Here is a 14,369-nt window from a genome sequence, read left to right on the forward strand (position 1 = left end):
AACCATTTGTCAGGTGATTGTGGGTAAATGACTTCAGCCTTTCAAACCTCTGTTTTGCGTCTGCAAGCTGCTTGCTGCTGCAACAAATTACCAGAAACTTAGTGACTTAAAACACAAATTAGGCTATGTGTGGTGGCTCACATCTGTAATCCCAGCATTTTGGGAGGCTGAGGTGGGTGGATCACTTGAGGTCAGGAGTTCGAGACCAGCCTGGCCAACATAATGAAACCCTGTCTCTACCAAAAATATAAAAAATTAGCCAGGTGTTTGGCCGGGTATGGTGGCTCACGCCTGTAATCCCAGCACTTTGGGAGGCTGAGGTGGGCGGATCACGAGGTCAAGAGTTCAAGATCAGCCTGACCAATATGGTGAAACCCTGTCTCTACTAAGAATACAAAAATTAGCGGGGCGTGGTGGCACACGCCTGTAGTCCCAGTTACTCGGGAGGCTCAGGCAGGAGAATCGCTTGAACCTGGGAGGTGGAGGTTGCAGTGAGCCAGGATCGTGCCACTGCACTCCAGCCTGGGTGACAGAGTGAGACTCTGTCTAAAAAACAAAGAAAAAAAATTAGGCGTAGTGGCAGGCACCTGTAACCCCAGCTACTCTGGAGGCTGAGGCGGGAGAAGCGCTTAAACCTGGGAGGCGGAGGTTGCAGTGAGCCGAGATTGCATCACTGCACTCCAGCCTGGGCCACAGAGTGAGACTCCCTCTCAAAAACGAAACAAAACAAACACAGATTATAGATTACTTACAATAAGAAAAACCAATAAAACGCACATACACACACATTAATTATCTTACAGTTTTAGAGGTCAGAGGTCCAGAATATGTTTCACTGGGCTAAAATCGAGGTGTTGGCAGGGCTGTGCTCCTTCTGGAGGCTCTGGGGGAGAATTATTTCCCTGCCTTTTCCAGCTCCTAGAAGCCACCTGCATCTGTGGCTTGTGGTCCCTTCTGCCATCTGCAAGGGCAGCAGCGTAGCAGCCTCCACTCTCTTCTCTCTGCTTCCTGTGTCACACTGCCCTCTTCTCGCTCGCTGTCTCCTGTGTTCCTCCTACGAGGACCCTTGTGATGACATGGGCCCACCCAGATTATTCAGGATAATCTCTTATTTCAGGACCCTTAACTCAGTCACTTCTGCAAAGTCCCTTTTGCCATGTAAGGTAGCATGTTCACAGGCTCTGGGGGTTAGGATGTCAGCATCTTTGGGGGATTATTCTGCAGCCCACCACACAGCGCATAATAAAATCCATGGGCGGAGGGGATAGCAGCAGTAAGGTGCCCCTCAAACATGAGTTAAAGTGACTCTGACGATAGAATCTGGGTGAGATGGTGCGATGCTCCTGAAATAAACTCCAAGGCAGGTGGCCAAGTTCAGTGATGACATAGCTGCGTAGCTTATCGGAGAAAGGAGGATGTCTCTGATGGGGGCCAGCGGAAGACGTCTTTCCTGGAAGAGGAGGGAGGAGGGGCAGTCTTGGGAGAAGTGAGACTTTGGGTCCCACGGCCAGCTCCTGCCACATTCTCAGTGGATTTCAGCTTGGGAGGAGGGATATCATTACAGTTGAAAATAAGCATAAAAATAAACCACACTCGATGTCTGCTTCCTCATCAGCCTCCCTACAGTTCTGGAGGACGGTCCAGGCCCACATCCCCTTCTCTGCTGTTCTAGAATCCAGAACGCTCAGAAGTCCCAAAGGTTCTTCCTAAGTCTGCAGCAGACTAATTTCTGCTGCAAAAATCTGACCTGAATTGATGTGATACTAATTATGGCCTTTAAAAATATCTTTTTTTTTTTTTTTTTTTTTTTGAGACAGAGTCTCGCTCTGTCGCCCAGGCTGGAGTGCAATGGCCGGATCTCAGCTCACTGCAAGCTCTGCCTCCCGGGTTCCCGCCATTCTCCTGCCTCAGCCTCCCGAGTAGCTGGGACTACAGGCGCCCGCCACCTCGCCCGGCTAGTTTTTTGTATTTTTTTAAGTAGAGACGAGGTTTCACCGTGTTAGCCAGGATGGTCTCGATCTCCTGACCTCGTGATCCACCCGTCTCGGCCTCCCAAAGTGCTGGGATTACAGGCTTGAGCCACCGCGCCCGGCCTAAAAATATCTTACCTAAGGTGACTAACAGTATGTTTTCCTATGAAAGTACTGTATGTTTGCTTTTGGGATGCTGCAGCCACCCTTCAAGGAGTGTCACTGTGTCTAGCAGCATAATCCTTTCTAAAATCTGAAAAATTCGGCCAGACACGGTGGCTCATGCCTATAATCCCAGCACTTTGGGAGACTGAGGTGGGTGGATCACTTGAGGTCAGGAGTTCAAGACTAGCCCTGCCAACATGGTGAAACCCCCCATCTCTACTAAAAATACAAAAATTAGCCAGGCATGGTGGCTCATGCCTGTAATCCCAGCTACTAGGAAGGCTGAGGCAGGAGAATCGCTTGAATCTGGGAGGCGGAGGTTGCAGTGAGCCGAGATTGTTCCTCTGCACTCCAGCCTGGGTGACAGAGCGAGACTTATTCTAAAAAAAAAAAAAAAAAAAAAAAATTGGAAAAATTGTAAATTTTTAAATCCATTTAGTCCGAAAGCCTTAGCTACAGGACAGTGCATCTGGACTCTTCTCCCCAAGAAAGATAGTGAGAGATGTCCAGTCACCTGTCTGAGGCCCAGCTCAGGTGACAGCACTGAGGTTCCAACTCAGTTCCCTATCTCAGAGCCTGGGACAAAGTGCAGACTACGTGGCTTGGCCTCTTTGCCACCTGCTGGGTGGCATGTGAATGAGAGACAGGTGTGGAGACTGCATTCACTGGCAGGTAGGCTGTATGTGGGGGAGGAAGGGGTCCTTGACTTTATTTTCTGTCTGATCTGCAGCCTGGAACTGAGCCAGGGGGCCTTGTCTGGGGAAGGGCGGAGAGGCAGAGAGATTGCAGAGGAGAGGGGAATAGCAGCAGCCATTAGGAAGCCTTGGACCTTCGCCCATCACTACAGCACTGCTCTCCAAACTTCCTTGGGATCACACAGCCCTGTCAGTAAAAAAGAAACCGGAACAAAACCTCTTGAGCATGCATCCCAATATGTGGATATTGGTGTAATTATAAGTGTATGTTACAATAAGTATACATATGTATTACTTTACTGTTTCACTGTGTACGTGATAAAACCTACACCAAAAACAGAAACCAAAGGCCAAGCTAAAGATGTAATAAAGAAAATTTTTACTTTGTTGATGGTACAAAAACCTCCTGAGTTCATACACAGGGTCATTTTTTGGGGTGCGCACTTTTGTGCTCAGTGAGAGAGCGTTTGGAAGGTCTGGCTTCACGTTCAGCTTGTTTAGAGACTGGGTTTTAATGGCTGCTTTCCCTGCAAAAGATCCTGTCTGGGACAGGAAGCTGCACACGGAACAGACACATCCTTGGCTTTCTTTCTAAATCGGGTTACTCATTTTTCCATCCCGTCCACTGAGTATGCAAAGGATTTGTTGAAATTTGGCCAGTACATTTCCATCCTCCCTGATGCCAATCACATGTTTTTGTAAACGAAATGGAAGGTATTTTATTTTAAAATTCTTAACAAGTGAGTCCAAAACCCACCGAAATGCTTTGGATAATTTTTAATGGACTAGAAAATTGTTACGTAGTTTTTTAGGAGTTCAGCTATGAGAGAATTTTTTTTTCTTTTTAAAATCAGTGACAGACATGTTGTTTTGGTGCGTGCCAGTAATCCCAGCTACTCGGGAGGCTGAGGCAGAAGAATCGCTTGAATCTCAGAGGTGGAGGTCGCCGTGAGCCAAGATTGCGCCATTGCATTCCAGCCTGGGCAACAAGAGCGAAACTCCATCTCAAAAAAAAAAAAAAAAAAAACTATTAATGTCCACTTCCGGGCTTTGATACTGTACTACAGCTAGACTAGACGTCACCCTTTGAGGAAGCTGGGTGAAGGGCATACAGGACCCTAGATTCTATTTTTGCAATTTCCTGTGAGCCTACGATTATTTCAAAATAGTTTAAAAAGTCTTTATCAAGTACAGATGCATACCGAAGTATTTAACATTACATCTGGGGGACAGGGAAAGATGCAACAAGATTGTGCAATGTTGCTAACCGTTAAAGCTCGGTGACAGAGAAGTGGAAAAATTCATTACACTATTTGTTCCAGCTTTGTATGTTTGAAATTTTCCATAATAAAAAACTTTAGACAATAGAAAACAGATTTTTCTGTGAAATCTGTAGTAAGATGGGGAGGGACTCAGTCTGTGTCAGAGATTTATTGGTTATCTTGTAGAAAAGCGATCAATAAGATTTGTTGGCTGGGCATGGTGGCTTACGCTTGTAATCCCAGCACTTTGGGAGGCTGAGGTGGGAGGATCATGAGGTCAGGAGTTTGAGACCACCCTGTCCAAGGGACCAGCCTGGCCAATAAGGTGAAACCCCATCTCTACTAAAAATACAAAAATTAGCCGGGCATGGTGGCGGGTGCCTGTAGTCCCAGCTACTTGGGAGGCTGAGGCAGGAGAATTGCTTGAACCCAGGAGGCGGAGGTTGCAGTGAGTTGAAAATCGTGCCACTGCACTCCAGTCTGGGTGACAGAGTGAGACCCCAAATCCAAAAAACAAAACAAAACAAAACAAAAAGGTCCCCTGGGCAAATTTTTGTATTTTTAGTAGAGACGGGGTTTCTCCATGTTGGTCAAGCTGGTCTCAAACTCCCCACCTCAGATGATCCACCCACCTTGGCCTCCCAAAATGCTGGGATTACAGGTGTGAGCCACCATACCCAGCCCAACAGTATTATTAACTGAAGTACAGACCTTATTCATTCAGTTTTCTGTGTTTTTCATGTAGGGTGTATGTGTAGTTCTATTCAGTTTTATCACATGCAGATTCGTGTAACCACCACCACTATCAAGATACAAACTATTTCATCACCTGGAAGGAACTCCCTTGTTACCCCTTTAAATTCGCACATCCCCCACCCATCATCGTCACTGTCCTCTGCCAACTACTACACCATGCTCCGTCTTTACAGCTTTGTCATTTTGAGAATGTTACGTAAATGGATCATGCAGTGTGCGACCTTTTGAGATTGGCTGGTTTCACAAAATGTAATGCCCTGAGATCCATCTAGATCACTTGCATGTGTCAGTCATTTGTTCTTTTTTTCTTGCTGGGTACTGTTCCATGCTCTGGATGTACCAGAGTTTGTTTAACCCTTTGCCTGTTGAAGGACATGGGTTCTTTCCAGGTTTTTTTTTTTTTTTTTTGAGACGGAGTCTCACGCTGTTGCCCAGGCTGGGGTGCAGTGGCCGGATCTCAGCTCACTGCAAGCTCCGCCTCCCGGGTTTATGCCATTCTCCTGCCTCAGCCTCCTGAGTAGCTGGGACTACAGGCGCCCGCCACCTCGCCCGGCTAGTTTTTTGTATTTTTTAGTAGAGATGGGGTTTCACTGTGTTAGCCAGGATGGTCTCGATCTCCTGACCTCGTGATCCATCTGTCTCAGCCTCCCAAAGTGCTGGGATTACAGGCTTGAGCCACCGCGCCCGGCCTTGAGCATTCTTGATACATTTCCAACGCTAGTCATTTACCAGATCTGTGACTTGCAAATATATTCTTCCACTCTGTGCCTTGTTTATTCATAGTGCAAAAGTTTTTACTTTTCTTTTTTTTTTTTTTTTTTTTTTGAGACGGAGTCTCGCGCTGTCACCCAGGCTGGAGTGCAGTGGCCGGATCTCAGCTCACTGCAAGCTCCGCCTCCCGGGTTCACGCCATTCTCCTGCCTCCGCCTCCCAAGTAGCTGGGACTACAGGCGTCCGCCACCTCGGCCGGCTAGTTTTTTGTATTTTTTAGTAGAGACGGGGTTTCACCGTGTTAACCAGGATGGTCTCGATCTCCTGACCTCGTGATCCGCCCGTCTCGGCCTCCCAAAGTGCTGGGATTACAGGCTTGAGCCACCGCGCCCGGCCAAGTTTTTACTTTTCTTATATTCCAGTTTATCGATTTTTTTCGTTTTATGGATCATGCTTTTGGTGTCAAGTCTAAGAACACTTGGCCATCTCTAGGTTTCAAATAGTTTCTCCTGTCTTCTAAAAGGTTTAGAGTTTTACATTTTGCATTTAAATCTGTGATTTATTTTGAGTTAATTTTTGTATATGTGTAAGGGTTTAGGTTAAGGTTTATTATTTATTTATTTATTTATTTTTGAGATGGAGTCCTGCTCTGTTGCTCAGGCTGGAGTGCAGTGGTGCGATCTTGGCTCACTGCAACCTCCACCTCCCAGGTTCAAGTGATTCTCCTGCCTCAACCTCCCAAGTAGCTGGGGATTACAGGCACGTGCCACTATGTCTGGCTAATTTTTATATGTTTAGTAGAGACGGGGTTTTGCTATGTTGCCCTGGCTGGTCTCGAACTCCTGGCCTCAAGTGATCCACCCACCTTGGCCTCCCAAAGTGCTGAGATTACAGGTGTTTGCCACCGCACCCAACCAATGTTTTATTTTTATCATTATTATTATTTTTATTTACTTATTTTTGAGACGGAGTCTGGCTCTGTCACCTAGGCTGGAGTGCAGTGACGCCATCTCGGCTCACTGCAAGCTCTGCCTCCTGGGTTCACGCGATTCTCCTGCCTCAGCCTCCCCAGTAGCTGGGACTACAGGCGCCCGCCACCACACCCGGCCAATTTTTTGTATTAACAGAGATGGGGTTTCACCGTGTTAGCCAAGTTGGTCTTGATCTCCTGACCTCATGATCCACTGGCCTCGGCCTCCCAAAGTGCTGGGATTACAGGTGTGAGGCACCTTGCTGGGCACTGTCTCCATTTATTTATTTATTTATTTATTTATTTATTGAGATGGAGTCTCGCTCTGTTGCCCAGGCTGGAGCGCAGTGACCGGATCTCAGCTCACTGCAAGCTCCGCCTCCCGGGTTCAATCCATTCTCCTGCCTCAGCCTCCGGAGTAGCTGGGACTACAGGCGCCCGCCACCTCGCCCGGCTAGTTTTTTTGTATTTTTTTTTTAGTAGAGACGGGGTTTCACCGTGTTAGCCAGGATGGTCTCGATCTGACCTCGTGATCCACCCGTCTCGGCCTCCCAAAGTGCTAGGATTACAGGCTTGAGCCACCGCGCCCGGCCTGTCTCCATTTATTAATGGGACTTCTGTAACCTAAAACTGTCCCTTGTCAATTATGTAGTTCCCCTGAAATGTTATAATGGAGAAACTGAGGCTCAGAGAGAAGTAACCACGCAGGTTGCACGTGGTGGAATCTAGTGGGAGTCCTGTTGGGTGACTCAAAGCATAAGCCTGGTTATGTCCCCACCAGGTGGAAGCCTTCCCTGACCCCCTCCCCAGCCTGGCCAAGCCCGATGCTTGCTCTAGGCTCCTGTAGTGCTGGGCACTCACCTCTCAGCAGTGCAAGGGGAAGAGGCCTCCAGGTCACTCCTGCCTGTGGCGTAGAGCAGGCACGAAGAGCAGCATGGAGCACCTTAAAGGCTGGGGCTGGGTGTGTCGGTGCCTAGCATGGAGTCCAGAGGCCTCAGGACTTGTTAAAAAGATGATTTCAGCATCTTCCCTTAGGGCCCTCTGTCATGTTCCTGGCAGAAGTTTAACACTTGGTCAATTAGGGAAATAATGGGAGACAGTTGTGGTGGCTTATGCCTGTAATCCCAGCACTTTGGGAGGCCAAGATGGCAGGATCATTTGAGTCCAGGAGCTCGAGACCAGCATGAGTAATGTCGTAAAACCCCATCTCTACAAAAAAATAACAAAAATTAGCCGGGCATGGTGGCTCACACCTGTAGTCCCAGCTACTTGGGAGGCTGAGGTGGGAGGATGGCTTGACCCCAGGAGGCAGAGGTTGCAGTGAGCTAAGATCACACCACTGTACTCCAGCCTGGGCAACAGAGCAAAGCCCTGTCTCAAAAAAAAAAAAAAAAAAAAAATTGTTGGGCATGGTGGCACATGCCTGTGGTCCCAGCTGCTTGGGAGACTGAGGTGGGAGGATCACTTGGGCCTAGGGAGGTCAAGGCTGCAGTTAGCTGTGATCATGCCATTGCACTCCAGCCTGAGCAACAGAGCAAGACTCTGTCTCAAAAAAAACAAAACAAAACAATAAAAACAAGATAATGGGGTCCTGTCAGAGCAGCTGAAATTCTGAGACTCATCTGTTTGCGTGGACTGCATTGGAAAAGGGGAGACATGGATGGAGTCATTCCCCACCCCTTTGCCCACGGGAGTAAAGAGGCTGCATCAGACGGCATTGTGCGTGCTTCCCCAAGGTCCACAGGCTATGCCAGGTGAACATCCTGCTTGCCTGTGGGATCTGGGCAGGCAGCTTCCCAGTCAGTGCCTATACAAAGTGTGAAAGGGTCAGATCCCAGTGCCCACCCTGCCCCAGCCCCAACACACTGAACAGTTTGCAGAGTCTGGCCTTGTGGTCACTGGCTTGGGAGTACATTTGACAGCCTCCGTCTGCTGCCTTGGGTCCAGGGAACAAGGTGAGCTCTGGACCTTCAAGCAGCTGCCTGCACCTGCTGTCTTGAGTGTTGGGGACCATGCGTCTATAAGCCAGAATATTGCTTTAAGTATTTTGGGGAATTATGAAAACCCTTGAATCGTTGCCACCCTGGGTGGCTATAAAACCAAGTTCTGCATCGTTTTCCTCATCTCTAAGATGGAGATAATGTTACTTACTTCAAAGTTGCCTTGAGAAAATACATGAGATAATGTTTGGGGAAATGCTTTGTAAACCACTGGGGTTGCCCAAGAGTAAAATACGTTGTTGATGAATTGGCCCCGGTGCAGAAACGTGGCCAGCATGAGTTGGGCTGCGGAAACACTCCCAGCCATGGTGGCTTCTCCTCCGCCCTGGGGGACCTGCCTGCCTCCTGCTAGAAGAGTCTGGAGGCTGTGGGAGGATGGGCATGGCCATGTCTTGTTAGGAGGCTCTGGAGCAGGAGGGGTGGCTCAGCTAGGTCCCCCCACTTTGTAGGAGGTGGGGAGACAATGTGTTGATAGGACCTGGCTTTGAGTCCCGGCTCTGATTTGGGGGTAAGTCACCCACATCTCTGGGTGCATTTCCTCTTGTGAAATAAACAACCTACATGAAGAACGTGAAGGGGCCCTGAACGCCAGGTGGACATGTGCATGTGAGTGAGCAGAGCCGCAGGAGGAAGCTGGCCTGCAGCCTTCACCCAGATCCCAGCCCTGGCTCGGGTCTGCTCCCTGGGGTTGCCCCTCTGCCTGGGAGTCCAAGCTGGAGGCTTCTCAACACTGCCCTTAGTCATGAACAAAACAGCCTTCGACATCCCCCCGCACCTTGCTTGGAAGGTGAAGATTTAGGCGTATTTGTACTTCCTCTGGTCCCCCCACAATTCCCCATGTCTATTCATTTAATTTGAGATGATAGACAAAGATGATGGTTTACAACCCAAGTCTTTTTCAAGAAATATTTCTGGCGCTGGTTTTCAGTTTTGCAACCATACTTACAGGAGCTATTCTTGGACTTGTCACTGTGTCTCTTTTTCAAAGCTTGCCACCAGTCTTTATATATAGACACCTTCTCCATTTTTGAATTTCTTTATATAGACGCCTTCTCCAGTTTTGAGTTTTAATCTGGATTCGTGTCTCGATTGGTGTGTTAAGAGATCATGTATGTGTGGGAAAATAGAAATGTAAAGGGCTCTCCTAGAGTGCACACTTACAGCTAAGAGCCAACATGGTGGTGGAGATGCTGCGGCCGTTGGCGAGGAGCCCGGGGTGCAGGCGGGCAGTGCAGACAGACAGCGGACGCAAGATCCTCTGCATCACGGGGCCGGGCTGCAGGCTGCTGCACCTGGGAAGGCCCAGGGAAACCTCCGTTGGTGTCAGGATATTCTGACTTGAATACCAGCCTGTGGATTTGAAAGGGACCATGAGATCATCTAGAGTGACCTCCGTTCAGACCGAGATGGTCGGGGTTGGGGTTGGCTCATTTTCTGAGCTAGTTTTTGGAGCAGGGAACCCACATGGCTGGTTGGCGGGGGAGCTGGTGTTCACGCTCCAGCCAGGCTCTTTCCGCAGTGCCCACACACGGCACTTTGCATCTTTTAAAATCGTCGGGTATTCCTCTGGTGGCATTGCAGGTTATTGCCATAGTTGGTGATTTGGGCAGAGGTGTTTGTTGGATGGCATTGACCAGCCTTTCAGCAGGTGGCTGTACTGAAAGGGACACCCCATCAGGGCTGTGGGTAGAGGATGCGGCCAGGCTCCTGCCTTAGTCTTCTTGAGCCGCTATGACAAAATCCCATAAATCGACTGCCTCCTTCCTCGCAGTTCTGGAGGCTGGGAAGTCCAAGATCGAGGTGCTGGCAGATTCAGTGTGTGGAGAGGGCTCACTTTTTGGTTCATAGATGGTGCCTTCTCCCTGTGTCCTCTTGTGGTAGAAGGGGCGTGGCAGCTCCCTGCGGTTCCTTTTATGAGGACACTAATCTCATTCATGAGGGCTTCACCCAGTATTCTTTGTTTCACTGTGAGGCACCTCACATTTTTGGAAACAAGCAGTGAAAATCCGTAGATAGGCCAGGCACGGTGGCTCACGCCTATAATCCCAGCGTTTTGGGAGGATGAGGCAGGAGGATTGCTTGAGGCCAGAAATTCAAGACCAACCTGGGCAACATAGGGAGACCCCATCTCTACAAAAAAATTAGAAAATTAACCAGGTGTGGTGGTGCACGCTTGTAATCCCAGCTACTCAGAAGGCTAAGGCAGGAGGATTACTTGAGCTCAGGAGGTGGAAGCTGCAGGGAGCCGAGATTGTACCATTGCACTCCAGCCTGGGCCACAGAGTGAGACCCTGTCTCAAAATAATAATAATAATAATAAAGTTAAGTATTATAAGTGGGCTGGGGGTGTGGGATCTTGCCTCAAAGAGTAGGCAGGAGGATGAACACGTGAGCGGTGACAGACCCGCATGTTCGAGGATGCGGAATGGCTGGAAGTCTCAGAACTGGAGAAGGTGTGCAGGCAGACTTTCAGGAGGGGTGGCACATGGGCTGGCTTAAAAGATGAGAGTTTAGAGTGCACAGATTAGGGAGGAGCCACAGAGTCTCCAAAACAGCACAGCCAGATGGTGGGGGAGTGGGTCAGCCGTTAAGGGGGAGAAATGGCGAAGAACGCACACAAGCCCTCGGAGGAGGCCTCAGCAGTAAGTGGTTTTACTGGCTCCGGGGTATAAAGATGTTCAGGCCCAGCAGGAAGTTCCCAAATGTCTGTTGTGTGCCCACGGTTCCCAGTGCTGCCTGTATAGTCCCAAACAGAGCTGCTGTCCCCAAGGAGCCTGTGTTCTAGGTGGGGTAGGGGGAACAGTTAATAAATACATGAGTGAATCGAGTTAGTCGGGTGGTGTCGATGTAATGCGTGCTCTGGAGGAAAAGAAAGGAAAGCAGGGAGTCAGGCTTGCCCGGCCTGGGAGAGGCTGACATGTTTTCATGGTGGCCAAGGTAGAGACCTAAAGGAACGGTGGGAGGGAGCTGTGTGGCTAAGCAGAGACAGCTAGTGCAAAGGCCCTGTGGCAGAAGCAGGCTTAGTATGTTCAAGGAACAGCAAAGAGGCCAGCGTGGCTGCAGCTGAAGATGGAAGTGGGAACTGTAGGAGCTGAGATCATAGAAGCCAGGAGGTCTTATCGAGTCCTTGGGGCTGTTGCGAGGACTATAGTTTTTACTCCAGGGGAGCTGGGAGGTATTGGAGAGTTTTGAGCAGGGGCAGCCTGGTCTGGCTAATCCTTGGAAGACTCACAAGCCTGCTGAGTGGGGACTGGTCATTAGAGGCAAGGGCAGAAGCAGAGAAACTGGTCAGTGGCCTGTTGCATCAATCCAGGGGAGAGGCTGGCTGGGACAGGGTGATGGTTGGGGTCAATACAGACGTGGTCAGGAGGTGGGTGGAGAGACCTGGAAGATTCTTTGCAACGCTGCCACTTGCCCTAGGAGAAGACTCACATTGCAATTTCTTCTCTCTAGGCTAGCTTGTCACTTACTGCAAGGGTTTCCCTCAGGGAGCCTCCTGCTGCTGGGCACCATGACAGTGAGGGGGGCTGTGCTGGCCCCAGATCCAGCGTCGCCCACGACCGCAGCAGCCTCGCCCAGCGTCTCCGTGATCCCCGAGGGCAGCCCCACTGCCATGGAGCAGCCTGTGTTCCTGATGACAACTGCCGCTCAGGCCATCTCTGGCTTCTTCGTGTGGACGGCCCTGCTCATCACATGCCACCAGGTACCCAAGCCTGGCAGGGGGCCTCTAGAAGGGTCCAAAAGGTTCCTGGCCCAACAGAGTGTGAGTTAGGCTAGGCCAGGCTGTGCTGCAGTAGTAGGTAAGCCCTGTGTTATCAGAGGCTTCCCTTGATAGAAGTCTACTTGTTTTTTGTTTTTTGGGTTTTTTTTGAGGCAGAGTCTCACTCTGTCACCCAGGCTGGAGTGCAGTGGTGCAATCTTTGCTCACTGCAACCTCTGCCTCTTGGGTTGGAACAATTCTCTTGCCTCAGCCTCCCGAGTAGCTGGGACTACAGGCATGCGCCAAGAAGTCGCCTTCTTGCCCACGTCCCAGGGCCCAGTATGCAGCACAGGTTCCGACGTGTGACTCTGGCATCAAGCGTCGCCCATCTGACAGCTGGCAGCAGGGAGTGTGTGAAGGCACTCTGGATATTTAACCACCTCCATCCAGAGGCGACACTCGTCACTGTTCACCTTCCATTGGCTGGAACTAGTCTCGTGTCGAACCTAAGTGACAGAGAGCCTAGAACCGCAGGAGCACAGGGACAGGGACCGCTTTGCAGATGAGAAAATGGAGAGCCAGAAGGGGAGGGGAAGAGGAACTAGCCCGGTCACTTGGAAGTTGGTGGCAGACTGGGATAGAAGTCAAGTCTCCCGTCTGCCTGTACTCGTGGCCCCAGAGGAGGCTGATGTGGGTGGGGACTGGCCTTGGCAGCCTGCAGAGGTTTGAGGGTGGTCCAGTGGAGAGGGGCAGGGCGAGTTTGCTCGTGTTCCCCAGTCAACCCCTTGCCAGATGCCCTGCGTCCTCATCCCTTTTAGAACCCATTTGCGTCCAAGGCTTTTGGCCCATAGCAGATGGAGAATATTTTGTTCTTTTCCTCCCCAGCCCAGGTCTCAGCTGGGCCAAGTGTGATGTCATGAGAGCTGGGACGAGACACCCAGGGGCTGCCGGGACTGAGGACCGTGGTAGAGCAGCTCTTGGCATTTGTGTGTAGCTTTTACTTTTTTCTCTGCTTCCTAAAAGTAGCATTCATTCTTCTAACTTCCTGGTGAGGTAGGCAGTGCTGCCTCTGTTTACCAGATGGGAGGAGGAGGCACAGCCTGAGGACATCCCTGCAGCCACTCAGCCAGGAAGTGTGTCCACCTGCCATAGAGTGAGGGCCCGGTCTGTCTTGCCATAAGTTAAGGGACGGGGCAGGGCTGCAACCCAGATGGCAGTGATTTAGCTCAGTGCTGCCACAGTCACAGCTGGAGTGAGGCAGAGGGAAAGGGCACACACTGATGGCCCAGAGCTGCCTGTGCGTGAGGTCCCCTGGGGAGCTTGTGGAAACTGGATTTCCATCTTCGTCCCTGGCCCTCCTGTGGTCTGGGGTGTGGGCTCACCGCCACCTGCACCTGCAAGACCGTCCCGCGAGCACTGCTGCATGCACTCCACGAGCCTTGTGCACGCCCGCTGGTCTGAGTCTCACAATGGCCTTGGGAGGCAAGTCTTGTCATCCCCTTTTTGCAGAGCAGGGCTCTGAGGCTTGGGTAGGTCCCGTGCATCGGGTCACAGGGTGGCAGAGCTGGAAGCCCACCTGTCCTCCTGTTCCTGCGGACAGGAGGGTCCCCTGCTGACCCCGCACCTCTGCCCCCAGATCTACATGCACCTGCGCTGCTACAGCTGCCCCAACGAGCAGCGCTACATCGTACGCATCCTCTTCATCGTGCCCATCTACGCCTTTGACTCCTGGCTCAGCCTCCTCTTCTTCACCAACGACCAATACTACGTGTACTTCGGCACCGTCCGAGACTGCTACGAGGGTGAGGATGGGGGTGGAGTGGGGAGGGCTGGCTGGGGGCCGGGAGGCTGGGAGCCCCTCTCCCCACATTCCTCCCCGAGGGGCCTCACGAGGACTGTCTTGACACATCCCTGGCTTCTTTAGCTGCTACAGGGTTTCTGTCCCAAATTGACAGGTAACAGCACATGCAGCCACAGTCTCACCTCACAGGTGCCTGAAGCAGGGACCCTCCACCTGGGTCTCGTTTTTCAATGCCGGCATCTCAGGCAGGGTGGAGGCAGTAAGCAAGTGGTCTGTTTGTAGAGACCCCAGGTGGTCCCAGGTGCAGTTGGGTAGGGACCAATCCAGGGATCCCTGGCA

General features: G+C 50.8%; 1 protein-coding gene across 14 annotated transcripts in view; it reads left to right on the plus strand.

The window, feature by feature from the left end:
- TMEM184B (transmembrane protein 184B) overlaps window positions 1–14,369 on the plus strand; it is a 53,980-nt gene that overhangs the window by 13,644 nt on the left and 25,967 nt on the right. For 7 of the 14 annotated variants that reach the window (XM_005567306.5, XM_005567307.4, XM_074003800.1 and 4 more), the window contains exons 2-3: window positions 11,983–12,232; window positions 13,866–14,031. The exons of 2 other annotated variants lie outside the window; for them this stretch is intronic. In XM_005567306.5, coding sequence (XP_005567363.1) covers window positions 12,041–12,232; window positions 13,866–14,031 — 358 coding nt within the window. In that variant the 5' untranslated portion in view covers window positions 11,983–12,040. Of the gene's footprint in view, window positions 1–11,982; window positions 12,233–13,114; window positions 13,216–13,865; window positions 14,032–14,369 lie in introns of all 14 variants that reach the window. 5 more of the 14 variants (XM_074003793.1, XM_074003794.1, XM_074003795.1 and 2 more) reach the window with 2 other exon arrangements.

The sequence above is a fragment of the Macaca fascicularis genome, chromosome 10, assembly GCF_037993035.2.
Source record: "Macaca fascicularis isolate 582-1 chromosome 10, T2T-MFA8v1.1".
NCBI lineage: Eukaryota > Metazoa > Chordata > Mammalia > Primates > Cercopithecidae > Macaca > Macaca fascicularis.